This window comes from Urocitellus parryii, chromosome X, assembly GCF_045843805.1.
Source record: "Urocitellus parryii isolate mUroPar1 chromosome X, mUroPar1.hap1, whole genome shotgun sequence".
NCBI classification, from domain to species: Eukaryota; Metazoa; Chordata; class Mammalia; order Rodentia; family Sciuridae; genus Urocitellus; species Urocitellus parryii.
In genome coordinates, this window is record NC_135547.1 from 87685900 (window position 1) to 87713480 (window position 27581).

The following is a 27581-nucleotide window of genomic DNA, read 5'->3' on the forward strand; positions in this document are numbered from 1 at the left end:
CTGAGGCTTCATGTAGTGAGGTGACTTCCCCAGGATTATATGGCTGGGAAACAGTCAAACTGGAAGTGCTGTACTCACCTGATACCCTGATGCTTACCTGCCCCACCTCACTCATGGGGCCTCCATTCACCCTTTCAACAGATGCTCTCTCTCAAGCTCCATCTCCCTCCCTGTGTGTCCTTTTGTCCTTTGGCACTCAGCATAGTTAAAGATGGGACTTCCTGCCACTAGTCATATCTTGGCTCTCTCAGCTGAGGAAAGAGCCTATAATGTGTTTACCTCTGTGTTCTTTTACAGCCCAGCCTAGGAGAGGGCAGGAGGCCTGGGGTAGAGGGAGGATGAAGACTACCAGGGGGAAGAGGAAGACAAGTTCCCAGACTGTCTCATTTCCATGGTCCCTGGCCCTCCTCCCCTTCCCTACCCCCAGTTTACCAGCTCCTCTGCCCTAATCTCCCTCACACAGTACATGTCCACACACAGACATACACAAGTACATGAAGAGTCGAACACACACGGGTACCATCTCTCTCTCTCTTCCACACAGACACACACATGCACACAACACACACACACACACAAACACACACACTCATACATTCCTTTCAGGGAGGAGTAGCTGGAGGGGAGGGGAGTGGTTCACATTTCACTCATTTCCTTGCTTCCCTCAGAGCTGTCCCCCACTCCATTCTCTTCTGTTGTGCTCCCTTTGTCTCTGAGGGGCCTCACAATGAAGAAGGCAGACCAGTGTAGTAGAAAGGAACCCAGCAGCTGACTCATTTACCCCCTTGGCTCCATTCTCTTCATCCGGAAAATAAGCAGGTTGGGCCAGGCAATTGGCAAAGCCTCTTCTATGTTGTTAATAATACCTGGCATTTGTCTACTGGGTTCCAAAGGGCTTAATCATCCCAACAGCTCTGCAAGGATCGACCTCATGTTACAAATGGGGAGACTGAGGCTCAGACTCAGAGAGGTGAAGTGACTTGCCAGGTCAAGGGGCTGGTAAGTGGTAGAGCCAATATCTGAGCCTAGGTCTCTATGTTTAAAGCTCAGGCTTTGCCCCTGCCCACAGCTGCTGGCTGCTTATTAGGCCACTCCAGAGAAAAATCACATTCCTCACCATGACCCATTAGGCCCCACTGCTGTTGATTTATGGGTACCTCTTTGATCTCACCTCTGACCACCCTTCCCTTGCTCACTCCACCCCAGCCTGTCTTCCTCCATGTTCCTCCAACTGGCTAGGCACTCGCCAACTCAACCATCTCACAGCCTTTGCACCTGCTATTCTCTCTGCATGAATGGAATACCCTTTATCTCATTTCCATCAACATGCATTAGGCCTCAAGGGCACTACATAGGGCAGGGGAAGAAAGTAGAAAGCACGTGTTGACTGTGTTTTTTTTTTTTTTCTTTCTGTTTCCCTTTCAGATCTGATGGTGAGAATTCCAGAACTGTCAGGTCAGTACCTCCTTTCTTTAGTAGTAGTTGGGAAATTGGGCCTGGCATGGGGTGGGAGCCTCTAATTTCTTACTTTGGGATCCATGGGCAGGGGTAGGGACCAACTCCAGGGTTCTTTCCCCATTAATATTAGGGGTGGGTGTGGACCAGAGTGGAGTGGGAGGGCAGGGTGAATGTGGCAGGTCTTGGGAGGGGGTTGTAGACTGTTCTTCAGTTTTTCTGACCCTAGCTAACTCAGGGGCTTGGCTGAACACTTCCGGGGCTCATAGGAGCTGGCCAGATATGAAAGCCGATCTCCAGAGAGATCAGCTCTGGACCTGGGACCTTTACCACCTTCTCCTCTCAGGAGAAGAGGGTATGATGAATGTAGGGCTTACCTAATTTAGTGTTCTTGTTCCTACCCTGAACTATGTCAGCCCTGAGTAGTGGGATTTAGGTGGACTTTGGATATGACACATCCTAGACATTAGAAAAACATATCATTGTGACAAGTAAACTTTTTTTTTTTTGCTTGGTTAAAATGTTTATAAGATTCAGTAAGTTTTAAAGGTAGAGTCAATTGCCACTTGAGTAGGCAGGAGGAAAATTGGGGTAGAGGCAAGGGCTCTTTGTGTATTCCCCAGGCTTCAACCATCAGAAACCTCATGAAGGCAGAAGTGTCAAATATAAGGATTATTTTGGGAATGATGGGGGGCTCAGTCTTAGCTTCCAGGCTATGGACTATGGGATGGGCCTCTGAGATGAGATGGGTCCAGGCAGCCAGAGGCACAGGATGGGGACAGTTAGTCCCAACCAGGGCTACCACTAGCATATATAGCACCTTTGTGAAGAATAGAAAAAAGGTGTCCCTTTCAGGAGCATCCCTTCTGATTGGGATCAATTGGAAAAAATGTTCCTTTACCTCTGAGCCATCTCACCAGGCTTCCCAGCTTCGTGAGCATAGCAAAGGTTAGATATCAGCCCCCACTCATGCCCTCTTGGCTGTTACCCCTTGTGTAGGGCACAGTTTGCCCAGCCATATGCAGCAGTGCAGGTCCTGTCATCCAGACAGTGGATATGGGCTGGAGGAAGAGGATGCCAGCACACAGACAGAGATATAAGACACCTATCCTAGCGTCCCAGGCAGGGGGTCTGTGTTGAACACATTGGGCCAAGGTCAGAGCTGTGGGATAGACACACAGTGAGGTCAGCGTGAAAGCAGGGGGAACATGATGGACACAATCAGCCCTGGTGTCCAGGAAAGGGGTATATGATGAGCTATAATTAGTCCCAGCATACAGCCAAGGAGCATGGCATAGGCACAGCTTGTTCTAGCACTTAGGAAGGCACTTGTCTGGAAAAGGACATGGATCTCACCATCCCATTATGGATTTGGGAAAAGGTAACCTGAACTGACCTTGAGCCCAGGGCTCCTAATGATGTGCCTGCTATTTGTTGAGGAATCAGCTTCAGGGTGCCTCTGGTTCTTACCTCTTCCTGCCAAGGGAGTTTCTGAGATCTATAGCTCAGGGTATTTAATAATAATCATAATCATAAGTCATGTGATGACTTATGTTGGGCCTTTACGACTTACAGAAGTTGTCATGGACTTTCTTTTGTTTGATCCTCCCAGTGACACTGTAGGTGGAACCTGGGCTGGCCTTATCATCAGTGTTTTACAGTTGAAGAAACTAAGGCTCAGGATGGTTATGGATTTTGCCTACAGTCACACAACTAATATGTGGCTGAACCAGGATTCAAACCCAGGTCTGCCTGGCATCAAGCCCACAGCCCTGCCCACACCATCACCGTGGGAGCTCTCAACAGCCTTACAGATAATAATAATCATCCTCATCCTCATGCTAATATTAGTAATCATAGCAATTATCATTGATTCCTCACACACTAAGAACTCTGAATATGATCTTATTTAGTGCTCACAGCAGCCCTATTAGGCATGGATTCTGATTCCTGATTTACTGATGAGGAAAAGGAGGTTGTGAGAAGGTTAATGCCTTGCCCAAGGAAAGAAGAGTAATGGGCAGGATGGCATTTCTCTGATTCAGACCTTGGCTTTCTGGCTCTAAAGCCAGTGTTGGTTTTTCTTATACTTGCTTCTTGGGCATCCATCCTGGGTGCTTGGTCAAGGAGGCTATAGAGGCTTTGGGGACTCAGCAGGTAGGGAAGTAAGGGTCAAACCTGGGCCATAGGAAGGACTGAAACAATAACATTATGGGGCAAGATCTTGCAAACATGGTGGAAAGATTCTTTACCTGGGAACCAGGACTGGATAGGACCTTCTAAGGATGCTCTCAGGCCCCATGTGTAAATTCCTGAGTTCACCACAGTTAGGGATCAGGGAGGTCTTCTGGGGATGGAGATATATATATATATATATATATATATATATATATATATATATTTTTTCTCTCTCTCTCTCTCTCTCTCTCTCTCTCTCTCTCTCTCTCTCTCTCTCTCTCTCTCTCTCCTGGAAATGGAATTAGTGTGCATAGGAAAGCAAGGTGTATGTTTAAGGACAGGGAGCAGTCATTTAGGCTGAAACAGAAGATTTGGGCAGGAAAAAAAAAAGAAGTTCAGAACTGTGGTCAAGGATGGGTCACAGATACTTTCTATCATCAGGGGGGAGCTGAGAAAGGTTGGGGAGAGGTTAAGCTCTGTAGCATAAAAAAAAAAGGCAGAAACTTTGGATCCAGGCAGAGGGCTCCATTTTTGGCTAGGTTGCTTTCTAGTTGTGTGATTGGACAAACCTGTTTGTCCCTTAGAACTCATTTCCTCATCCAATAAGTATGTGTGTGTGTGTGTGTGTGTGTGTGTGTGTGTGTGTGCGTGTGTGTGTGTGTGTACACACAGAGAAGGGTTAGAAGAAACACCAAGGAAGTGAGACATGATGGCATCTGTAATTTGGAAAGTTGAGTAAGGAGGATCACAAATTCAAGGCCAGCCTGAGCAACTTAGCAAGCCCCTCAACAATTTAATGAGACCCTTTCTCAAAATAAAAATCACAAGGGGATGTAGCTCAATGGTAAAGCACCCCTGAGTTCAATCCCCAATACCAACAAAACAAAAACAAAGAAAAAGAAAAAGAAACACCGGAGAGAGGGGCTAGGGCTCTGCTGTTGTGAAACCTGCACAGCAAGGAGTGAGCAGGATAGGTGGACTGCAAACCACCTAAGGCAGGGCCCAGGCCTGAGGGCTTCTAAGTATTGGGTGCCAGAGGAAGTGTAGAGTCTAATTAGAGCTGAACAGCTGGTGATGGGGGAGGGCAGTGGGCAGAGTTAGGTGCTTGGACTTCCCATAGATTCTAGAATAGTTGTCAGACATAAAGGCACCTTAAGCCAAAGTCTAGAGAAGAACTGGCCCTGGCTCAGAATCACAAAGCCTGCTTCCTAGCTTTGTGCTCTTTGAAGGCACCTAACTTCTCTGGTCCTTAGTTTCTCTTTGGTAAAATGGGAATGGTAATTCTGACTTCTTTGAGTTGATGAGAGAACTTAAAGCAGTGCTCAGCATAAAACAGTGGCTCAAGGAATTGCAGTGCCCTCTGTCCTTCCCTAATCCAATCCATTGTTTTATGTTGTAGAGTCAAGCGGAAAAAATATGGGGAAGTGCAGAACTTGAAAACAGACAGGGAAGGAGGGGCTTGATTGATCCCTTCACCAAAGATGAGGGAGCCCAGTAGCCCAGTTCCAGCAGCTCCACTGGCAGGCAGTGAGGGGTCAGGCTGGAACTGGGGGTGGGGGGACCAGGCTCGGGGTTGCTAGGCACACAAGGATGAGAGCCAGAGGAGGTGGCCTGTTGCTAGGGAAGGAGGGAGGGGGTGGGGGAGCCACTGACACCCGCGGAGCCAGGGACGTCCCCATGGCAACTGGAGCCGCTGCAGTAGGGAGGAGAAGTGGGAGGAGGAGCCACTGCTGGCTCTATTCCCAGAGGAGGCCTCCCACTCTGGGCCTCAGTGCCCCCATCTGTCCAACCAGAGTTTGGATTAGATAATCTGGAAGATTCTTCCTTGTTTTGACCTCCTGGCAATCAGAGATGGCCTAGCCTTTATGGCCCTTCCATGGCTTTCCCCATTCACATGTCTAACACACCAGTCCCCAGAGTCACCCCAGCTGTGTCCAATTCTTCCCTCCCATGCTGCTGCCTGTTCAGCTCAGCCCAGCTGCCCACCCTGCCCAAGCTCTCTCTATTCCTGCTGCTTCGTTTGCCTGGAACCTTGTCACTTATTGCTTGCTGAATGGCTGTTGAGGTGTGAACAGGGTTGGGGGGACAACTTCTGTACTGCTTGCTCTGGAAATCCTGCCCTGACTGCCACTACCTACCCTGACCACTTCTTCTCTCCTGGGCTTCTCTGGCCTCATAGGTCTGAGTCCCTCCTATTAGCCTTAGGAATTACTGCTGTAATTTATTGAGCAGCTTCTGAATTGGGCTCCACACAGTACACTTGACAGACTCAGCTCTTTCCAGTAAATTTATGGTGACATATTGTGAATCTCCATTTTACATATGAGACAATATTCTGAGAGCTTATGGGACTTGCTGGAGGTTCCACAGGTACTGTCTGGTGGAGCCAAGTATGGAATTTGGCTCTGTATAATTGCTGCTACCTCAGGCTTGAGGTGGGGATAATCAGCAGCTGCAGAGCTTATTGAGTGATGGCTAAAGCTACTGTACATCAGGTACCATGCTGGGCACTTTACCTGCAGTCTCTCTTCTTCACAACAATCCTATAGGGCATATGGTGTTGTCATTTTACAGATGAGCAAACTAAGGCTTAGAAAATGAAAATAATTTATCCCATGGTAGAATTAGGTAGGAATCCAAACCATCAGATTTATGATCACCACACTACCCTGGAGTTGACTCAGTTATGTTCCCGAGGCATAAACAGAGCATTCCCTATGTAGCAAGCCTGTGTTGGGCAATCCACAGGGGGAATGGAAGCAGGCAACCATGGTCCCTGCCCACAGGGAGCTCCCAGTCTGGGGTTGCTACAGACAGATGAGCCAGCTCTGAAAAGTTCATATGGGAGTGTGCTGATGAGGTGTATAGCCAAAGTGTAAGGACAAGAATCTGGAAGGGTCAAGCTGGATTCTGACAGTGTGATGGAGAAGGCAAGAAGTGGGGTGAGCTGGGGAAATTTTCCCAAAGCAGGTACCTTTCCAGGAAGCTTCAGAGGGGTGAGAAGGAGCAAAAGGTTCTTCTTCTCCTCCCTTTCCTCTTTGTGTTCTCCTGCCCCCGCCTGGCCCAGCCCCAGGAAGTGGGTGACCCCTAAGCTGGCTGAGTGCCTGGTTGGCACCAAAATAAACTTGCCTTCCCTCTCTTCCCCTCCCCTTGCCTCTGTCCCCTCTGTCCTGGCTTTAATTAGCAGCCCTGGGGATGAGTCACTTGGCAGCTGGGGAGGGAGGCTGTGCAGAGCCCAGTCAAGCTTCAACTCCTGCCCTGAGCCTTACGGGCAGTGCCACTGTGTTCATGTGTGTGGGTGTGCATCGCTGCATGTCAGAGAGGCTCTGTGTCAGTACGGCTGTGAAAAGTCAGGGCAATATCGCATGCTGGCGTGTGGCCATGCACACCAGGGTATCTGCATACAAACATATCTGGTAGTTGCTGCATTTGTTTTGGCATGTGACTGAAAGTTAGTGTGTGACTGTGTGGCCGTAGTATGTGGCTGTGGCAGGAAGTGTCAGGAAATGCGGGAGCTTTTGAATGAACAAACACAAATACCATATAATTGCATTTGCCCCTCCCAACATAAGTGTTCTATATGGGTTTTTGCTTATGCAAGCCCAGCACTTATATTCCCAATTTTCACTTGTCTTAGTCTTGGTACATTTTGCTGCAGGGAACAGAAGCCCACTCAAACTAGCTCAAGAATAAAGGGGGGCACTGTTGTGAGGCTACATCTCATAGAATCTAAGAACAGTAAATGAAGTACTGCCAGGTCTCTTGCCAGCTGGAAATGAGACCTGAATGTCAAGGACCAAGATTGCACTCTTACTCTCTGCATCTCCTGAGCCCATATCGTGTGTGTGTGTGTGTGTGTGTGTGTTTGTGTGTGTCTCACACACACACAGCTTACCTAGTCCCTGTCATTTCCTTTTCATTTTTCTCTCTGTACTGGCTTCCTCTGCTATCACATGACTAACATGGCTGCCAACTTGGAAGCTATGTGACCTTCCAGCTTCAGAGTCTACCCCTTCTGACTGCACTGAGTTCATCCAACCAGTTGTAATATAAGGCAGCAAGAGGCTATATGTCGGACTTGATTCTCTTTGAAGTGGGTGAGGGTAGAGAGGTAAAATACTCAACATTTAGTCAGGTGCACTGGTACACACCAGTAATCCCAGCTACTTAGGAGGTTGAGGCAGAAGGATCGCAAGTTGAAGGCCAGCCTCAGCAATTTAGCAAGATCCTGTCTCAAAAAGGGCTGGGGACATAGCTTAGTGGTAGGATATGTCAGGCCTTTGGTTCCATCCCTGCTACTGCCACATATACATAAAAAATACTTAGCACTTAGTGTTTCTTCTCCAGTGAGTACAGCTTTTATGTGTACACAAGTAAAGTCAGAGCCTGGGGAGGGGTATCCTGTTCAGAGGCCCAAAGTTGTAAGATTGCTCATCCACCAAAGTTTTAGTTCCTAATTTTTTGTAAAGATAACCTCAGCTCATTTTGTTTTCAAGTTCTTGAATTGTTTTCAAGTGCTCTTGCATCAAAATACGCGGTTTTAGCTAAAACTGTCTTCTTTTTACTTTTTTGTGTATTCTGGGAGTTAAACCCTAGGGCCTTGTGCATGCTAAGCATATGCTCCACCATTGAGCTACCCTGTCCTCTTATTTTATGTCAAAGTAACTTTTAAATACACAGTGAATATTATCATTGCTCCTAGTTTGTGGTGATTTTTATAGCCTCAGAACCACTGGCATAATGCTACTGATGGTAGCTGCTACCAAGATCTTGATTGCTTCAGGATTTTTTCTGTTTTATTAGTGCAGTCACTGAATTTATAATTATTTGTAGTATATAATTACAAGCACATATTATCAATATTATCAGCTTGACGCTTCAGCTTATTTTTCCATTAATACAAACCCTGCAGTTTTTACATTAATTACAGAGGGAATTAATGACCCCTTAGACAAGTTTTCACCTATGAGTAAAGAGTTAGGAACCAGCTGTGCTACTAATAACTGGTCTCCAGACGCAAGGCCGATGCCCACAGCTCTGGCCTCACATCCTCTGACTGAGTCTAAGAGTCTTCCCACTACCTCCTTGGGGGCCTTCTGTTTCTGGCCTGGCACATAATAAATTGCTGTTGTTATTTTAATAAAAATGACCAATTTATTATTACTGTTAAAGCCATCTTCTGTATATAAATGGTAAAACTAAGTGGGAGAAATTATCCCAGGCTCAGGGCAGAGTCTCCTTCAACTCCTCCTCCTCCTTTATTTTTATTGTGCCAAATATGAATAATCACTTTGATTCAGAAAATATCTACTATATTTCAGGCACTGTTAGGGAACACTTGACACACATTATCTTTAATCCTGTGGTTACCCTGCCAAGTAGGGGTGATTTACAGGTAGGGAAATGGATGCCTAGAGAGGTAAAGTAACTTCCCTGAAGTCATCCATTCATCTCTCCATTCATTTATTCCTTCATTCAAGCATGATTTATTGAGTACCTACAAAGTGCCAGTTGATATGATGGGATTAGTAGGATAGTGAATAATAAATAGAGTGATGGACCCTCCTCTGATGGAGCACATAGTCTGGTCAGGAAACAGACAATTATCCACAATTATAGGGGAAGTATAGGGTGTCATGGGTGTACTATGGAAGTGTGTCCAACCCAGCCTGAGGGTCAGGGAAGCTTCTCCAAGCTGACATTCAAGCTTTGACTTGGAGGATGAGTAGAAGTTAGCCAGGGGATGGGGTGGCATGAGGCAAGGCAAAGTGCAGGCCAGAACTGGAAGGAGTGTTTGGCACCTGCATTTATGAGGAACTAAATATGTGTAGTGAGATGGGGCTGTCATGAGAAAGAGTCTAGAAAAAGGACAGAAGGTACATTGGGAGGCTGGAACTGGGACCTCAGTCAGTTAGGCCTGGAGCCAGTGAGCTGCAGGATGCAGTGGCAGAGTTTCCATATTTCTTGGTGCCTGGAGACACTGTCAGCGTGCCTGGCCCCAGGGTGCCTCTTGGGTGGGCTTGGTAAGCGTCAGTACTGGAGTCCAGGGTTCTCAGTGCCCTCTAGTGTCCATCTACCCATCCTGCACTCTCCACTTAATGTGTATTGTCTGTCTCCCACATGTACATGTGACTGGGTGCCCTATGCTGGGTGCCTGGGAACACTAAGGGGACATGCCCCTGTCCTCATAGAACTCCCAGCTGAGAAGAGGCAACAAGTATATGAAAAGAAAGTGTCAAGAGAAGCTGGCCTAAAGAAGAGCAGGATGGAAGGACACCAGGGAATGACCCACCTGCCTGGGGTGGGGTCAGGGCAGCCCAGAAGGTACAACCTGTAGCTGACTTTGAAGAATAAAGGGGGACTAACCAGGTGAGGAGGTGGCTGTAGGGGCCTGGAGGGCAAGCACAGTTGAAAGTGAGGCATGGAGCAGCATGTGGCTGAGAATTGCAAGCACTTCTGTCTGGGAGGAGCACAGGCTGAAGATAGGGGGAAGGCTGCGACTACCTGGAGGTGGGAGATAAGAGCTAGCTCACAGAAGGTTCTAGGATGCCTGCCACTGGGTCATTCATTAGGCACTTAGTGCATGGAATCTTATGAGATGCTTCACAAGCTGGACATAGTGGTGCACACCTGTAATCCCAGAGACTCTGAAGGCTGAGGCAAGAGGATGGCAAGTTCGAGGCTACCCTGGCCAACTTAGCCAGACCCAGTATCCAGATAAAAAATAAAAAAGGGCTGGGGATGTAGCTCAGTGGTAGGGTACCGCTGGGTTTAATTCCCAGTACCTCAAAAAATAAATCAAATAAAAATAAAAAAAGATCCTTTGGGATCACAAATGTCTCTGAGGATCAAATGAAAGATAGAGACTGATATTTTCTCCTCAAAGAATAATATTTTTAATACAATTCCAGGGGTATCAGAGATACTCCTTTCCATGCCTATCTGTGAACCACAGGCTTCCAGAATGCTCTTAGTATAAATAAGGAAACCCTTAGTATGGCCTCCAAGGCTCTGCATGATCTGGCCCCACCTACATCTTCAGTCTCACCTTGTCCCCTTTGGATTCCCCACTCAGCCACATAGGCTTCTTTGCGGTTCCTGGATGTAGCACCTCAGGTCATTTGCCTAGGTCCTTTCCTCTACCTGGAATGCTCTTCCCTTGCTACTGTTACTTTTTGCTTAGTTTAATTTTATTAGTTGGTGAATATCTGTTTCCTCTCACATGGATGGAAGTTTCATCAGAGCAGGACATTGTATACCCTTAGTTAGTGCTATATCTAGCACTTGGCACAGTGCTTGGTCCATGGTATCTATTGAATAAAGAAAATGAAGGTTCCACCCATGCCCCTGTGACTGGGTCAAACTCCTTATCCTCAATTCCTTTTTCCCTTCAGCCTCCTGGGGCGTCATTCCATGAGTCTACAAAACAGGCCCAGATACATTCAAATTCCAAAAGTGACTCCAGATTAAGGTGTCTTTTCCTAGAATTCTTCCCCCATCCCTAAAACAAACAGGCTACTCATGGTTCTCCCCGTATCCCTGGGGAAGGAGTCAAACTCTTGGGTTCAACTTGAGACTCTTAGTGATGTACATATTTCATCTCACTGAATCCTAATAAGAACCCATATGTTAAGAATTGCCATTCCTCTTCTACAGATGAACAAACTTAGCCTCAGAGGGGCTACCCAGCTAAAAAGTTGTAGAGCATGTTGATGTTTTGTCTTACCAGAGAGAGGAAGGGGCTTGCCAGAGGTCACACTGCATCAGTCTTAGAGGCAGGACTACAATTCCTGTTTCTTAACTCCTGTCAAGCCAAGAGGAAAGTCTGGGACAGAGGTAAAGCCTGTAAGGTGATAACTGCAAATGGGCTCAAGGTGAGCTGCTGTGTGAGAGCTAGAAAAATTGCTCTAAGACAGAACACAAAGCAGAGGCTGAGGCCAGAGCCCTGAGGGCTGGGCTTTAGAGGGTAGGCAGAGGGAGAGGAGGCCACAAAGGGCCCACAGATGCCAACCTTGTGGTGGTCCGGAGGGCCTCTCTCTCTCAGCAGCTTTGGCTTTCTGGAGAGGAAGCAGCTGCCTCGGCAGGGAGGCAGGAAGGCTGGCCTGTTGCCTGTCAGCTCCTATTTCTTCTAGATCACTGACCCTCTGGCCCCTCCCAGGGCCACCTTCTGCTCAAAACAGCCAGGGGCCTGGGCTCTGAGGCCATGAAAGGACAGGAGAGCTCTGAGCTGTATCTGTAGTCCTCTTCAGGAGCCTCACCTTCTTCAGACCCCAATGGTTCTCTCCCTTACCCAGTGCCACCTATATGGAGGAGTGAGATTACTGTGGTGGGTAGGAAAGGAACCAGGGCACCTGGATCCTAGTGAGGCTGGCCCTGTGAACTTCAGTGAGACTCTGCTCCTCTATAGGCCTCAGTTGCCCATCTGTAGAATTAGGCTGGGCAACTTCCTTAGAGGAACAGACTCTTGATTGTGAATGGTGTGTCTTCTGATTTGTACTTTTCTCTTTAGGGAACATTTCTCTAGGCCATTCTAGAGAATAACACAAGAAAAAGTGAGAGTTTATTACAGTGGTAAGGAATATTGGCCAGGGCCCCATCTTGATATTCCAAATGGGTGATTTGAATTTTACTTGATGTGGAGTGTCCCAGAATACCTCCTAAATATAGTCTCTTTAACCATGCTAAAAATTAGGATGTTTGTGAAAAGCTTCTATTGAAAGATTTCTGTATTCACAGTGAAACAGCCAAGGGGACATATTCCAGATTTGGGAGTGGCCAAGCTAGGTCCTGATCTTGTGGTTCTGCCACTGGTACTGAACCTCTCTCCATCTCCACTTTGTCTACAGAAGAGACCTAGTGACACAAACTTCTCAGGGTGCTCTGGGAAATTCCAGTGGAGGTGCACATAGGGGGCCCAGCTGAGGTTTGTTTTGCCATAAGAAGTAATGAGCTCTCCAAGCTGCTTCCTCTTAGGAGGAGTTCCCAGCTCTCCTGGGGGAGCAGTGAAGGAGCAAAGTTTCCAGTTGCAGCCTGGCCTGCAGCCCAGCAGGCCTGGCCCCGCCTCCTTGGTTCCTCCTTCTAGGGAAGGGCTGGGGAGGAGGGGGTGGTGACACGGTGGAGGCACTGGCGGGCCAGGGGGGCCTGCCCTTGGGACAGGTCCAGACCCATGGAGCCCCCCGGGAGGAGCAGCAGGTAGGAACCTGGGTCCCATAGCCTGACCCCCTTTCTCCCTGCCCAGGCCCAGACCCAGTCCCTGGGCTGCTGATTCAGCAGCCTCCTAGCTTCCTGGTTCCTGGCTCCTTTCTTGGACTCTTGGAGGCCTTTGGCTCGGGGAGGGAACCCGTTGGAGCAGGCATGGGCATCCGGGTGCCCAGCTCTGTAAGGCCCTTGGAGCCCCAAGCAACACAGTCTGTGGCCTGGGAGGGGTGCGCTTGGTGGCTGCCCTGGCATGCTGGCCTGGCAGGCACAGCACTGCAGGGTTTCAGCCGCTCCAGCTGCTGAGATCCTCTGATACCAATATTCCAGCAGCCTAAGGATCTCCGAGTCTCAGATTCATTAAGATATCAAGTCAAAGATTTGGGGTGGTGGCTGGCACAGATATGGTACTTAAGAGACAGTCACTCTGATGATGATGATCATGATCCTGATTATTCTAGAGCCTCAGATAAGAAGTCTCAGATTCAAAGATTCTCTGTAAGGTTCTAAGATTTGGGCATCTTCAAATTCACAGCAAGTGAGAGAATGGGCAGCTGGCCTGACCTGCAGGCCCATCTCCTAACTTTTTACTTGGGCTCTTGAATGGCCAGGCCCCGACTACAACCTGCTCTTAGGGAATTGGGGAGGGGGGCGCTGATTGACTCTGGCTAACTGGTGTGACCCCAGCATATGCTGGGTAGGGCAGGGACCAGGCCCTTAGCCTTACTCCTTATTGTCTTTCTTCCTCCCCCTTGCCATTCTCTGGACTTTAATCTTGGGAAGAAGTAGGAGGTAGAGGGGCCTTTGGACTCTGCACTGAGGGGTGGGGGTACAGCAGCTGGGGGGGTGGCATGTGGGCCCTGCCTTGGGGTGGGGGGCTCAGCACTGACCTTGGAAGCACATACTCCTGCTTGGAACCTCTCTGTCCTCTGCCTTGCCTGGGCTCTACCCGCCTACTCAGCCCCTAGTCCTAGTCCTATCCTGTCACCAAGACCACCGAGACCTTGTCAGCCTCCTCTGCCCTCACCCATCCTCTGCTCTGGCATTCTCTGTCACTCCCTGTCTTCTCTCTGTGTCTTTTGTCTCACCCTTTCTCTGTCTTCCTCTTTCTCCTTTTCTGTCTCTTTCAGTTTCTCTCTGTCTCTCTCCCTCTGCTCCTTCAGTGTTTCCTCCTTCTCTCACCCCCCACCTGGGTTCTTCCCCCTCTTTGGGACCAGAGCCCCTCCTTTCTCCATCCTCCCCTCCCTTCCTGTGAGGGGTCTTCTATAAGGGGAGCCCCCCATATAACTTTTCCCTTTCTTTCATCCCCCCTTCCTCCTCCCCTCCTCCCAACCCACGTGGCGTCTGATGTGAGAAGGGCTCCTTTCCCCCTTCCCTGCTGTGGTGTCCCAGCGTCTCTCAGTGGCCCAGGTCCCCACGGAGTCACCTGGAACACAGGAGGCCCAGCCGGCTCTTTCGTCTCTACTGCCCCCTGTTGTCGTTGTGTTCTGTTTGTGGTTCGAGTGCCGTCCTCTCTTTCTTGACTTTGTGGTTTTTTTCTTTTTTCTTCCTTCCTTCCTTCCTTCCTTCCTTCCTTCCTTCCTTCCTTCCTTCCTTCCTTCCTCCCTCCCTTCCTCCCTTCCTCCCTCCCTTCCTCCCTTCCTTCCCTCCCTTTCCCTTCCTCCTTCTTCCTTCTCTTCCTTCCTCCCTCCCTCCCTCCTTCCCTGTCTTCCTTCCTTTTCCCCCTCCCCTCCTCTTCCATTCCCCATCCTCCATTCCTCCCAGCCTTCCCTTTTTCCGTCCCCCACTCACTCTCGCCTCCTTGTTCCCATTGCCCATCCTGCCTTCCCCTCCCTCCCTGTCTTTCTCTCTCTCCGTCTCTCTTTCTCTCTCTGTCTCTTACTGTCTCTCAGGTCCACAGCGTCTCATACTCTACACCAGTATTGCTGTCCTACTCAGGTCCTTGACTCCATGAAGCTTACCCCCTCAGGCAGGCTGGCAGAGAGCAGGTAAGAGCTAGACCCATCCCTCTCCTACTCCCTCACCCTCCCAGACCAATATGCAATATCATTGCCAGACCCTTCCCCATGTCCCTTAGCCCCTGGTGTGACTGTGGAATGGGTGTCTGAATGTCTGAGTAGAGTACCTGAGAGATCAGGTTAGCAGATCAAAGAGGACATGTAGAATTTATTTCTAGTTTATCCTTTTTAAAAGAAATCCTTCCCTAGAGATCTGCCCCAAATGGCAAAAGTGGTTCATTTCAGAATTTGTGACACCTGAGCTGTTCTGAAGTATGAATAGGAGTTTGCCAGTTAGGTAGACTTGGGTGTTTAGGCTCAGGGAAGAATCTACCCACACATTTGGAGGACATTGTTTCCAAGTTAATTAGAAAACATGCTTTATGTTTTCTAATTAGAATTCAACAAAAGGAAACATTAACGACGATATAAAAAAGACTAGACCCTTCCCCCATTTGAAAGTTTAAAATACTTGCATTAAAGAGGAAATTAAGAATGGAACTTATAGACTATTTAGAATAAATGTCATCAGTGAGAGTATCATATACCAAAACCTATGGGATATGACCATAGGGATTCCAGAGGAAAATTTATAGCCTTCAATGCTTTTATTAGTGAACAAGGCAGAGTAAATTAAATGAACTAATTATTCCACCAGGAAGCTAGAAAAAGAACAACCAAAAGAAAACAGAACAAAGTAATTACTGTAGATAAAGCCCAAAATTAATGAAATAAGAAAAAAGATTTGATAAAGTAATAGGTAGCTTTTCAAAAGAACAGCAAACTAGGTAGACCATCCTTTAACAGATATGACTGAGAATAAGGCAAGAACAATAATAAAATAAGGTATGAGGGAGGGGATTTAATCATGGATTCTGAGGCGATGAAAAAAATATAAGAAAATGCTTCGTGTGCTTTTATACCAATAATCATGAAAATTTAAATGAAGTTTGTTGTTTTCTAGGAAAATGGAAATTACCAAAATGACCTAAGGAGGGACAGAAAACCCAAATAGAATGGAAAAGGATAGAATAAATTAAAAAGTTGGTCAGTTTTCTCCTTGGAAATTGTACCAGGTCCAGTTGATTTTTTAGTAGTCCTAGTATGATGGAAGTTCAATTGAGTCTGGAAAGGTCAGATAACAGGAAAACATGGACAGCTTTTCAGTTCATTCTCTAAGGCCAGCCTGGGCAACATAGCGGGATCTCATCTCAGAAATAAAATGGGGCTGGGGGTGTAGCCCTGGGTTCAGTTCCCAGCACTGCAAAAACAAATACATACATACATACATATATACATGCAAAACATAACACACATTTAAAAAAACAACACTATAGAAGAGGCTAGTAACTAGAAAGGTTTAAACAACAACAACAACAACAACAACAAACCCCAAACTATAGCCTAATCTCACATATTAATAGAGCAACAGATATTTTAAATGAAAGATTAGCAAATGGAATCCATTAGGGTATTAAAAAAATATAGCTTGACAAATGAAGGTTTTCCAGGAGTACAGGGATTGTTCAAAATTAGGAACTCTTATTGTAATTTATTACATTAAGAGATTAAAGAGAAAAGATCATATAATCACCTTCATAAATACTGAGAAATGATCTTATAAAATTACACATCTATTCTCTTGCTACAATGGACTTGTTTGTTACACAGCAATAAATAACTAAAAGAAGTAAACTAGGAATCAATGAAAACTTCCTTAATTTGGTAAAGAATTTTTATCAGAAACCAAAGACAATTGTCAAATATAACAGTGAAACAGTAGATACATTTCCACTAAAATTTAGGAATAAAATAAGAATGATTACTATCACTGTTCTTTTATAAATAAATAATGTTGTTTTGGTGGGGAACAAGGGAGAGTACTGGGATTGAACCCATCGGTGCTTTACCACTAAGCTATATCCCTAGTTCTTTTTTTTTTTTTTTTTTTTTTGAGACAGGGTCTTTCTACACTGCTGAGGCTGGCCTTAGCATTGCAATCCTCCTACCTCAGCCTCCCAAGTCTCTGGGATTACAGATGTGTGCCACTGTGCCCTGCTGCTATCACTATTTTTTTAACTAATAATTTTTCTGGAGGCTTTAATCAATGGGATTTTAAAAACATGTAAGTATCCTAAATATTAGAAAGAGTCACAAATTTTGAAAATGACATGATTGTCTACTTAGATGATCAAAGAGAATAAAATGGAAATTTATTAAAACTAAATAATAAAATTCAGTGCAATGGATAGAAACCCCAAACCATTAACTTCTCCTAATACTAACAATAACTAGTTAGAAGACATAATAGAAAAAAATCCTGCTCATGGTACCAAAAATTCTAAAATTCTATAATATTCCTGGGAATTTTCAAAAGTGGAAAATATTTCTCTGTAGAAAACTATAAAATTTCAATGAAGACTGTAAGAAGACTTAAGTACATCAAGGACACATCCAATTCCTGGATGGGAAGGCTCAATATGGTAAAAAAATGACATTTCCCCCCAATTTGATTGAAAGATTCAGTGCATTTCTCATTAAAATTTCAATGGTATTTTCTTTGTGAATTGGGCAATTGGATTTTAAAGGTCATTTGGAAAAATAAATACTCATGAAGTACTAAGAAAAATTTGAGAAAAAAAGAGTAATGAGTGGGAATGCCTTGTTAGCTACAAAAACTTACAATAGAACTTATAAATGTTATATCCTCACAGAAATAGGATATATAAATGAAAAAATGAAGAACTTTTAAACAAATCCATATGTTGACATGAGAAATTAATTTATGATAGAGAAGACACTCAAATCAGTGGGGAGTTATTAATCAGGATGTGACTATTGGTTCCCTCTTTGGGAAAAAATTAAGTTAAACCCTCACTTCATGTAAGAGCAATACAAAGAATACAACTCTAAAAGTACTAGAGAAAATCTGGAATATTTTTATAGTATTAGGGTGGAGAAGGCCTTTCAGAGCATGACTTTGAAACCCAGAAGCCAAGCCAGCCATTGTGGTATGCTGTAGGTGGTATGTAGTAGGTCCCAGCTACTCAGGAGGCTAAGGCAGGAGGGTTGCATGAGTCCAGCCTGAACAATATAGGAAAACCTCTATCTCAAACAAACAAACAACAACAATATGACTAAAACAATAATGAAGTACCATTCTTAGGTACCAAGATGAAAAAGACTGGAAGGCTTGGGGGGGAAATAGGATTTCTCAGATACCTTGACTGAAATACAAATTGGCACGGATTTTTTATTGGGCTAATTTGCCAGTTGCCACACAAATCTTAAACATGCCTATTTTTCCAATTTCAGAACCATATTTAGATTTTCTTGTAAAAATCAACTTTTTTTCTACTACTTGCCAGAGGTCTTTTCTAAAACATCCCAATCCAACTGCAAACACAAGCATATGAATATGTATATACCTATGTTTTAGTGGTACCAGGGATTGAACCCAGGGCCTTGCATATGATAGGCAAGTGCTCTACCTCTGAGCTATGTTCCTAGCCCTGTGCAACTCTGTATCACATACCCTTGTAGAATGTCATTCTCAACCAACTCTTTTATTTTTATTTATTTATTTTTGGTACTGGAGATCAAACTCATAGCCTCATGCATGCATGTAGGCTACCACTGAACTACATTCCTAGCCCATCAACCCAACTTTTTCTTTCTTTCTTTCTTTTTCTTTTTTTTTTAAATTTAGAGATAGAGACTCATTGAGTTGCTTAGTGCCTCACTTTTTGCTGAGGCTGGCTTTGAACTCGTGATCCTCCTGTCTTGGCCTCCCAATCTGCTGGGATTACAGGCGTGCACCACCACGCCTGGATCAACCCAACTTTTAATTAAAAGGTTGCATGATGTATGCTTCTCAAAATAAAGACAGGATTGCAAGAGAAGGAATAATCTTTAATTTTAGCCAATCTATAAAAATGTTAAAAGCAATGGAAATAATTTTATCGGCTCTTTTTAAAAAAATGTTCATTCATTTGGCCCTGTAGTTGAACTTCTAGAAATCTATCCTTTAATAGTACTTCCAGATATATACAAAGATGTCAGTACAACTTGCTTGTGATAGTGAAAAAGGAGAACAATCTCAATGTCCATCAGTATGGAATAGCTTTTAGCTGATGATACACACACACTATTAGCAGATTGAAAGTAAAACATAAATATCTGTACACAGTTATGGAAAGACCTCCAAGACTTACTGTTAAATGGAAAAATCAAATTGCAGAACAGGGTCATAGTATGATACTAGTTTTGCAATGAAAAGAACCCCCCTCCATAATGACAATAAAAACATGTTATACAAACCCTTTTATCATTTCAAAATTCCTGTTTTTTTTCCCTTGGTCCCATTTCCTTGCTAACTCATTTTCCTCCTCCTTTATACCTTTCCCCAGATCTTTCTTTTTCTTTTAATTAGTAACTCATTTGTTCAGCAAGTATTTTCTCTTGCCTGCTTTAGGTTTGGCCTTGTGCTGAATTTTGGTAGGATATTGGAATTAATTGTGTCTGGTCCTACTGACAGGGAGCTCAAATCTGGAAAGGAAGAAAGACACATAGACAGTGACAGCATAATGTGGTTTGGGATAGGACAGGATTAAGCTCAGAAGGCTGCCAGAAGAGGGGCACTTAACCCCATCTGGGAGTTGAGGAAGGCTTCCTATAGGAAGGGGCATTTATACTGAGTCTCAAAAGAGTAATAGCTTTCTTTCTTCCCCCGCTCCTGCCAGAAATGGTCTTGTCTAATCTTTGACTCTTTGCAAGCAGGATGACCTCATGGGGGAAACAATTTAGTCAATACCTTTATTCAAGTCCAAATTCTTCTACTTACCAACTCTGTGAGTGGGCAAGTAATTTAGCCTCTGAGCCTTTGTTTCCTCTTCTGTGTAATGGGGCTAATGCCTGCTTACGTCTCAGGACTGTTTTTAGGATTGGAGATGACATATGTAAAACTCCTGGAGTTATTGTCAACTCTGGAAGAGCAGATACTACCCATGTCTTATTTTCCTCCTAGCCAAACATGTAGCACTGGATTAGATCTAAAAGCTTTACATGTCTAAGGATGATCCTAGAATAAAGGATGGGCCTGACCATAGCAGGGCTCTGTGATAAGACCAAGAGTAGTACATGGGGTTGTCAGGGTTGCATTATAAGAAGAGAGAGTCAAGTGCTTGGTCTTGGTGTGAATAATATAGGAGGCAAAATAAGAATAGATGGGCTTGGGCAGGATGGTGCATGCTTGTAATCCCAGGTACTCAGGAGGTTAAGGCAGAATTGCAAGTTTGAGGCCAATCTGGGCAACTTAGTGAAACCCCATTTCAAAATAAAAAAATAAACGTAGGCTAGGGATATAGCTCAGTGGTAGAGTGCCCATGGGCTCAAACCTCAGTACTGAAAAAAAAAAAAAAAGAGAGAGAGTAAGTGGTCTTAGGAAACAGAGTCTAGGTCAGTTCTGGCTCTAGCACTTGGTCCTCTTCTGCTGCTGCTGCTGCCATCTCCTAATCTCACAGCCCAGAGAAGTGAGGCATGGTGGACCACTATTTACCATGCCATACCCGGCAATTTCCATCCCAACTCTGTCACTCATGAGTTGAGTAACCCTGAACAACCCACTTCACACATCTCTGAGCCTATTTCCTTATCTGCTAAAAAAGGACAGAATACTACTAACATTATGGGGTTCATTTACTGAGGAGTAGATGAGATGATTCAGATAAATCCATTCAGAATTCATCTCACTAAGTGTTGTTATTAGTATTTACAGCAGTAGACACTTAATGATGGACAGCTGCATCCAGGGCCTATTTTGGGGAATGGTTCTTGTCCTCTGTGGGTCCTCAGTCAGATAGGGAGACTGAGAAGGGCTGTGGCAGAGGAGAACACAGTGTGTGTGTGTGGGGGGGATGGTAGCCTAGATGAAAGGATCTGGACCAATCTAGGGCGAGTGCAGATCAACTCAGCCTAAGTCTTAAAGGATAAGTAAGAGTTAGCCAGGGACAGAAGGGTGACATGTGGAAGAGCATTCTAGGCAGAAAGAATAGCATATGTGAAAGAACCTAGATATTATTTATTATTATTATTTTGCGGTGCTGGGTATGGAACCCAGGTCGTTGCACATGTTCAGCAAGCACTCTACCACTGAACTACACCCAGAGCCTGAGCTAAAAGTTTCTTTACCTGGAACATATGAGTCCCAGATGGGCTTTGGGAGGCCTATGAACCTCCTGAAATTGGATGCAAAGTGTTGCATATGTTTAGCTATGTACATAGTTTTTGTAGGGGAGATAGTTCATGGCTTTCATGAAATACATAAAGGGATTTGTGTCCTTGCGAAAAGGTTGGGAACCAGTGTTGTTGGTGACAGTGTCATGTGAAAAAATTCTAAATAGGAGAGTAATTTGGTGAAAGTCATGTTTTAGACACATATTAGCAGTCAATACGAAAACTGGATTGTATGCATAGAGACCAGCTAGAAGGCCTAATTTGGGGTATTGGCGTAAAAGAGATGAAATTGAGCAGGGCTACTGGGTTGTACAACTCTGGTAAGCCCCATTCATATAGAGGAATTTTAATTTTGAATTGTGGAATCCAAATCCTTTGACAATTATTAATGAATAATTGAATAATAATGAAGCTTCAATAGAAATGTCAGAGGATATAAACTGTTATGGATGTAGGAGGTGGAAAGGGAGGAGACAAGGATGAGTGGACTTTAATAGAAGGCCATTAATAGAAGGCCAGAGTAAATAGTACAAGAAATGGGAACCTCTGTTAATGCACATCCAGCATTCAAAGTCCTTGGTCTCAGACATAATTACTAACTTCCATCCTACTCCTGGTTCTTGGGGATCCCAGGTCACCCTGGAAACACTTATTTTCCTGTGGATTTTGGAGAGTGATTAGTTTGTGAATCAGGTAGTTTCCTGAATAAAGTAACATTTGAACTAGTTGTTCAAGGTCCATAAAAATTTTGAGAAGCCAAGCACGGTGCCTTAGGAATCCCAGCGACTGGGGAGGCTGAGGCAGGAGGATCATGATTTCAAAGCCAGCCTCAGCAACTTAGTGAGGGCCTAAGCAACCTAGCAAGACCCTGTCTCTTAAGAAAATATTTATAAAAAAGGCTGATAATGTGGCTTAGAAGTTAGGTGCCCTTGGGTTCAATCCCCAGTACCAAAAAAAAAAAAAAAAAAAAAAAGATTTTCAAGAGCTAAAGTTGGAAGATGAAGGATGCTCTGAGGGTCTACACAAAGCCTGGAGGTGAGAATGGATAAAGCAAAACATTAGAGGGGGCAGAGGTTAACATGCCTCAAGCAGCTGTCTGGGGAGTTCAGACTTGTTATTTTTTCCTTTGGGTAGACAGCTGGGGAGCCATGAGCAGTTCTTGAGTTGGAAAAGTGGTGTGAACAAATTAGCATTTTAGAAGGAAGGGAAACAAGGGAGGAGGCTGTTGCAGTAAACTAAGAAGCTAAGGAAGTAGCAGTGGGGATAGAACAGAGGAGAGGGACCAAGAGGTGATTGAACAGAAAACTGGAGTCAGAGACTGAGGAAATAATGGGGTTGGAGGGAGAGGTGGAGATGTCTGAGTGTGGACTTGACAGTAAGTTGGAGTGTTCAGGCCTACCGATGGATTCATTCATTCATTGAGTATTTATTAAGAGCCAGCCACTGGGTTAGATACTAGAGATAAATCAGAACAAAATGAGATGCTGGTCCTGATGGATCTTACAGTGGGTGAGATAAATAGTAAGTAAATATATAGAATGTGTCTGGTGTCCCTGAGTGCGATGAAGAAAAATAGTGAAGGGGTAGGGAATGTTGGGGTGTTTTCTTAAGAGGGAGGGTCCCTTTGATGAGGTAGTATGTGAACAGAGACTTGAAGGAGGTAAGGGAGTAAGCCATGCACCTATCTGGGGAACAATGTTCCAGATAGAAGGAACATGAAGCCCAAAGGCCCTGAGGCAAGAATGTGCTTGGTACATTTGGAGAACAGCAGGGAGGCCAGTGTGACTGGATAAAGGTTGAACAAGGGGCCATAGGAGTAGAAAATGAGGTGACAGCAGCCACATTATATGCAGACATTTCGACCTATTTAGGAGGTACAATCAGCAGGATTTAGTGACTCACTTGCTAACGGAGCAGAAAGAATCTAGGGTGACTCTCAGGTGTGTTTTGGACTTGAGCGACTGGGTGTATGGCAATGCCTTTCACCTTAGTGAAATGCAGGAGGCCAGGTTTGCAGTGCTAAAGATGCTGAGTTAGAGGTACCATCCTGGTCAAGCTGTCCAGCAAGCATTAGACTTGATGTGTCTGGATCCAGGAGAGAGATCTGTGCTGGAAGGAGCCACACCTGAAGATAAGAAATGTGACAGCATCAATAAAAGAAAGTGTGGAATAAAAGAGGACCAGAGCAGAACTGGGGGAGGGGTTCAGATGTGTAAGGAATGGGCACAGGAAGAGAGATTGTCAGGCCGTGGTGGGGTGGGGGAATCAGAGAGGTATGAGGAAAGCCAGCCAGGAGTGGGCTCACGGAAGCAGAGGAAAGAAGGGGCCATGCCTCCTCATGCAGAGGAGGGCCTTGTTAAGAGTATCAAATGTTGCAGGGCGGGAGGAGTAAGTCGAGGGTGGAAGAAAGTCTATTGGCTTTAACCATCAGGAGGGCCTGGGCGACCTTCCTAAGAACAGCTTCTATGCAGTGGTGGGCGCATGAGGCAGATTGCAGTGGGTTGAAGAGTTTGTGGGAGGTACTGAAGCAGAGATGGCCAGTGTAGACAAATTTCTCAAGAAGCTTAACTGTGAAGAGGAGAGAGGGACAGAGGGGGATGTGGGGGCAGATAGAGGGTTTTTGTTCCCAGATGGGAGAGACTTGAGCTTCTATAAATGAGGATAGGAAGGAGGCAACAGAGGGGGAGAGGTTGAAAATACTGGAGGGAGAGGGGATGATTGTTGAGGAGGAGGTAACAGGGATGGGCTCCAGAGCCCAGGTGGAGAGACTGGCCTTAAATAGTATAAGGACCACTTCTTTCTCACAGAGAAGGGCAGCAGTGATGGTGGTGGGCATATAAGGGTGTTGAGGGGATTGGTGACCAAAGTGATTCAGGAAAGTTCAAAGCAATTAACAGAATCGTGAACAAGAGCATGGATGCTGGAGCCAACAGGAAGCCCCATGAAACAGACTGGTGGTGTCAGGGAGGACTCTTGCAGGAAGCACCATGAATAGGGTCATGAAATTCAGACAGAATACCAGTAGGCAAAGATCTGTGCAAAAAAAAAAAAAAAAGAATCTTCAGAGGGGAAGAAACAGAATCAACAAAGGCATAGAGGCATGAAAAGGCTGAGTGTGCTGATGGAAGCTAGTTTGATAAAGGTTGGCCATGAATGAGTAGGATAACAGTGATGCCACTGATAATGACAGTCATAAAAATAGTTACCACGAGTTGGCCAGGCAGGGTGGCACATGCCTATAATCCTATACTATAGTCTATAATCTATATACTATAATCCTATACTATAGTCCTTATACTATTTCCTAGCTACTCCAGAGGCTAAGGCAGGAGGATGGAAAGTTTGAGGAAACTTAGCAACACCTTGTCTCTTGTCTCAAATAAAATACTGGGTATATGGCTCAGTGGTAGAGCACCATTGGGTTTAATACCCAGTACCACACACAAAAAAAGTTAGTTATCATGTGTTAAACACCCAAATTACCCTGTGACAGGTACTTTATCATATTTGAATTCATTTAATCCCACCACATCATGCAGGATAGATATTGCCTCATTTTGCAGATTAGGAAAATGAGTCCCAGGTTGATAAAGAAATGGACTCAAGGCCACCCAGCTGGTGAGGCTGGTATTGAAACTCAGGTCTGCTGACTCCATCGACAGGAAAGGCCAAGTGGGGCTGTATGATGGGGGAACATTGAATGTCAACTTGAGGGGTCTGAACTTTATCCAGGAGGCAATGTGAAACCAAGATGGGTGCCTGAGCAGAAAATATTGGTGCACAAAGGTAGACTTTAGGAAGGGGTATGTGGTCCAAGAAGTTAGAAGAAACAGGGATGCAGTTTCAGGGGAGGAGGTAGCAGGGTCCTGACCTAGATAAGTGGGAAGTAATCAGTGGGACTGGACTATCATTTGTTTCTCATGACAGCCTTGAGAGGTGTGGATTTTTCTTCTAATTTTATAGATGAGGAATGGGAGACTCAGATGCCCAGGACTTGAGTCCTGGTTCATGTGATCTTGCTGACTCAGTGAGTGTGTGGAACAATGTGTCACAGGGAGCTCTGAGTCCAAGAAGTGTGTGTGTGCCACATGTGTGCATGTGCTTGTCTGTCTATCCGATAGACAGCAGTGCCTTCCCCTGCCTGTCTGTTTTCCTCCCCATCTCTTCCTGATCCTCCTTTTTCTGAGATTTTATACTTACTGTGTCCCCAGAGCTGAGTAGTCTGGGAATAGGGTATTTCTATTTCCTTGGCTATCCCCCAGAAGATCAGCCTTTTCATTGTCAAGGCGCCTGGTTCACCCCTGTCCTACTGTCTGTCCATCCACCCCATTAAACTGTAACCCAGCTCCAGTGACTATCACATGCAATCTGGCCTCTGGTACTGCTCAGCAGTGCCCTGGGGACAGGCGCTGGTTCCTGCAATAACTCTTCTTCACTGTGGTGGCTGCTTCTGTGTGGGCAGATGGCTACCTTGAGAATTAAATTCCATTCACAAGCAGTTAACAATCCCCACTGTGTTCCCATTGCTATTGTTTGCCAGGCATTTGATGTATGTTCTAGACCTTGCAACAGTTCTGGGGGGGCATCATGAGCCCCATTTTATAGATGAGGAAACTGAGGCTCCAAGAGGGGCAATAACATGCCCAAGGACACATACCCTGAAAGCCAAGAGGCATTTGTAGAGCTGGGTTCTGGACCCAGGTCTTTTTGCTTCCCAAACTGTGCCTTTCTGTTCTCCATTTCTAAGCATCTCCTATTTTCCTGACCCTGAGCCTTCAGGAAAGACAAATCTTTGTCCTTCAAGGACTGGGTGGATTTCAAGACAGATTTGTCAAGTTTACCCAAAAGACCTAGTAGGATTGAGTCTGAGACCTGGAGTTCCAAGAACTCTAGGTTCAAATCCTGACTCTGTCACTTGCCCAGCAGTGTAACCTCAGATTATCTAACCTCTCTGAGCTTCAGTTCTCTCATCTCTAAAAGGCTGCTTTGCAGAGTTGTTGCAGGGGTTAAATGAGATGTATACAAAGTGCCAACGTAGAACAGGTTGCTGTTATTCACATTAAAATGAAGGTCGGGCACCTATCAGAGTCAGAAACGAAGTTTATATACTCTGGGGATATCTTAGAACTGAGTCCAGGCTGCGTAAGGGGGAGGGCTGTCCCAGGAGGGGCCCAGCAACAGGCTCCTTGGAGACTGAGTTGGGTGTGGCCCTGGATAATCCATCACACTGGCCTCCCCATTCAGACCCCTATCTTAGCCCCACCTCGCAGTTCTGGCCCTTCATGTATCTCCCCTGCTCTGCAAACTAATGCCTCTGCCTCTCTCTGTCACCCGCCCGCCTGTGGCCTCTACCCTGCCCTTCCTGGCCCCAGGGAAGAGGAGGAGGAGGAGGAGACTGAGGAAGAGGAAGAGGAAGACGCTCACCAGTTCTGCTGTCCGGCCTCCGAGTGCAGTAGTCCCTCCTCTCGGTAACTGAGAGGACAAGGGCCATTTTCTATGCAGAAGCAAAAGCCTTAACCAGCCCCCCACCCAGCCCCTGTGGATCCCCCATGGGACCGTGTCCCCTGCTTCAGGAATCAAATGGGCTAGCATTGTGCCCCTTCTTCCCCTACTTCCTTCTTGGAACCCCCTCCCACTACTGTCTCCCCTGGGCTCCAGCCCCGGAATTAAAAAGAGCTGGAGCCCTAGGTCTGACTAAAATGTGGGAGAAGCAAAGCTTGGAGCTTGGAGCTTTGGAATCCCAACCCTCCTGCACATGCACTCCCACTTCCCACTTCCCGATTCCCGGGCACCCTGGAGCCTGCCACTCCTGGAGAGGTCTCCAAATGACATCCCAAGGACCTACCTCTGTCCTCTGTGAGCACAAACAGAGATGCAGGGTGCCTAGGGCTCAGAGGACCAGACGGGGACAGGACCCAGCCTGCCTAGATCCCTGTCATTCGTCCCCTTGCTGTGGCCATTGCTGCCATTTCCTCCACTGCTTGAAGGCCTTGCCCATGCCCCTTGCCACTCCCATAGTGCTCTGTAAATATGATCAGGAGGAAAAGGCCTTTCAGAGTGTGTGTTGCTGTGTACAAAGGAATTTCCATCAATAAAAGCTGATCTCTTCTCTCTGTCTGATGTATGTTCCACTCACCCTACTTCCCTGTCCCCATCCCCACCAGGGCCTTGCCTTCTTTCCTATCCAGGGCTGGGAACAGAGACTGGGAGACAGAGTAGGATTTGATTTGTGGTATTCTCAACACCCAAGAGGCACTCAATAAATAAATGTGCAAATGGCTCCCAACTTGGGCATGCCTATTGCCCCCTTCAGCCCATTAGCTGTTATGAGCTGGCTAACCTTGGACATGTCCCTTGACCTCACTGAAACATAGTTTCCTATCTGAAAAATGGGGAGGGAGGCTGGACCAGAGGGTCTCCAAGAGCTCTTCCAACTCTGACATTCTATGGATTTGAGATGCTCTGATTTTAAGAAACCGCACTACGTGCATTTAAGATATGATGATTCTGAGACACATTCCA

At 45.7% G+C, this 27581-nt stretch overlaps 1 protein-coding gene across 1 annotated transcript in view; it reads left to right on the forward strand.

Annotated features, from left to right (window-relative positions):
• Iqsec2 (IQ motif and Sec7 domain ArfGEF 2) overlaps positions 1 to 27581 on the forward strand; it is an 82929-nt gene that overhangs the window by 26197 nt on the left and 29151 nt on the right. Inside the window, exon 2 of the mRNA XM_026407427.2 lies at positions 1426 to 1455. Within this exon, the coding sequence (XP_026263212.2) occupies positions 1426 to 1455 (30 nt within the window). The remainder of the gene's footprint in view (positions 1 to 1425; positions 1456 to 27581) is intronic.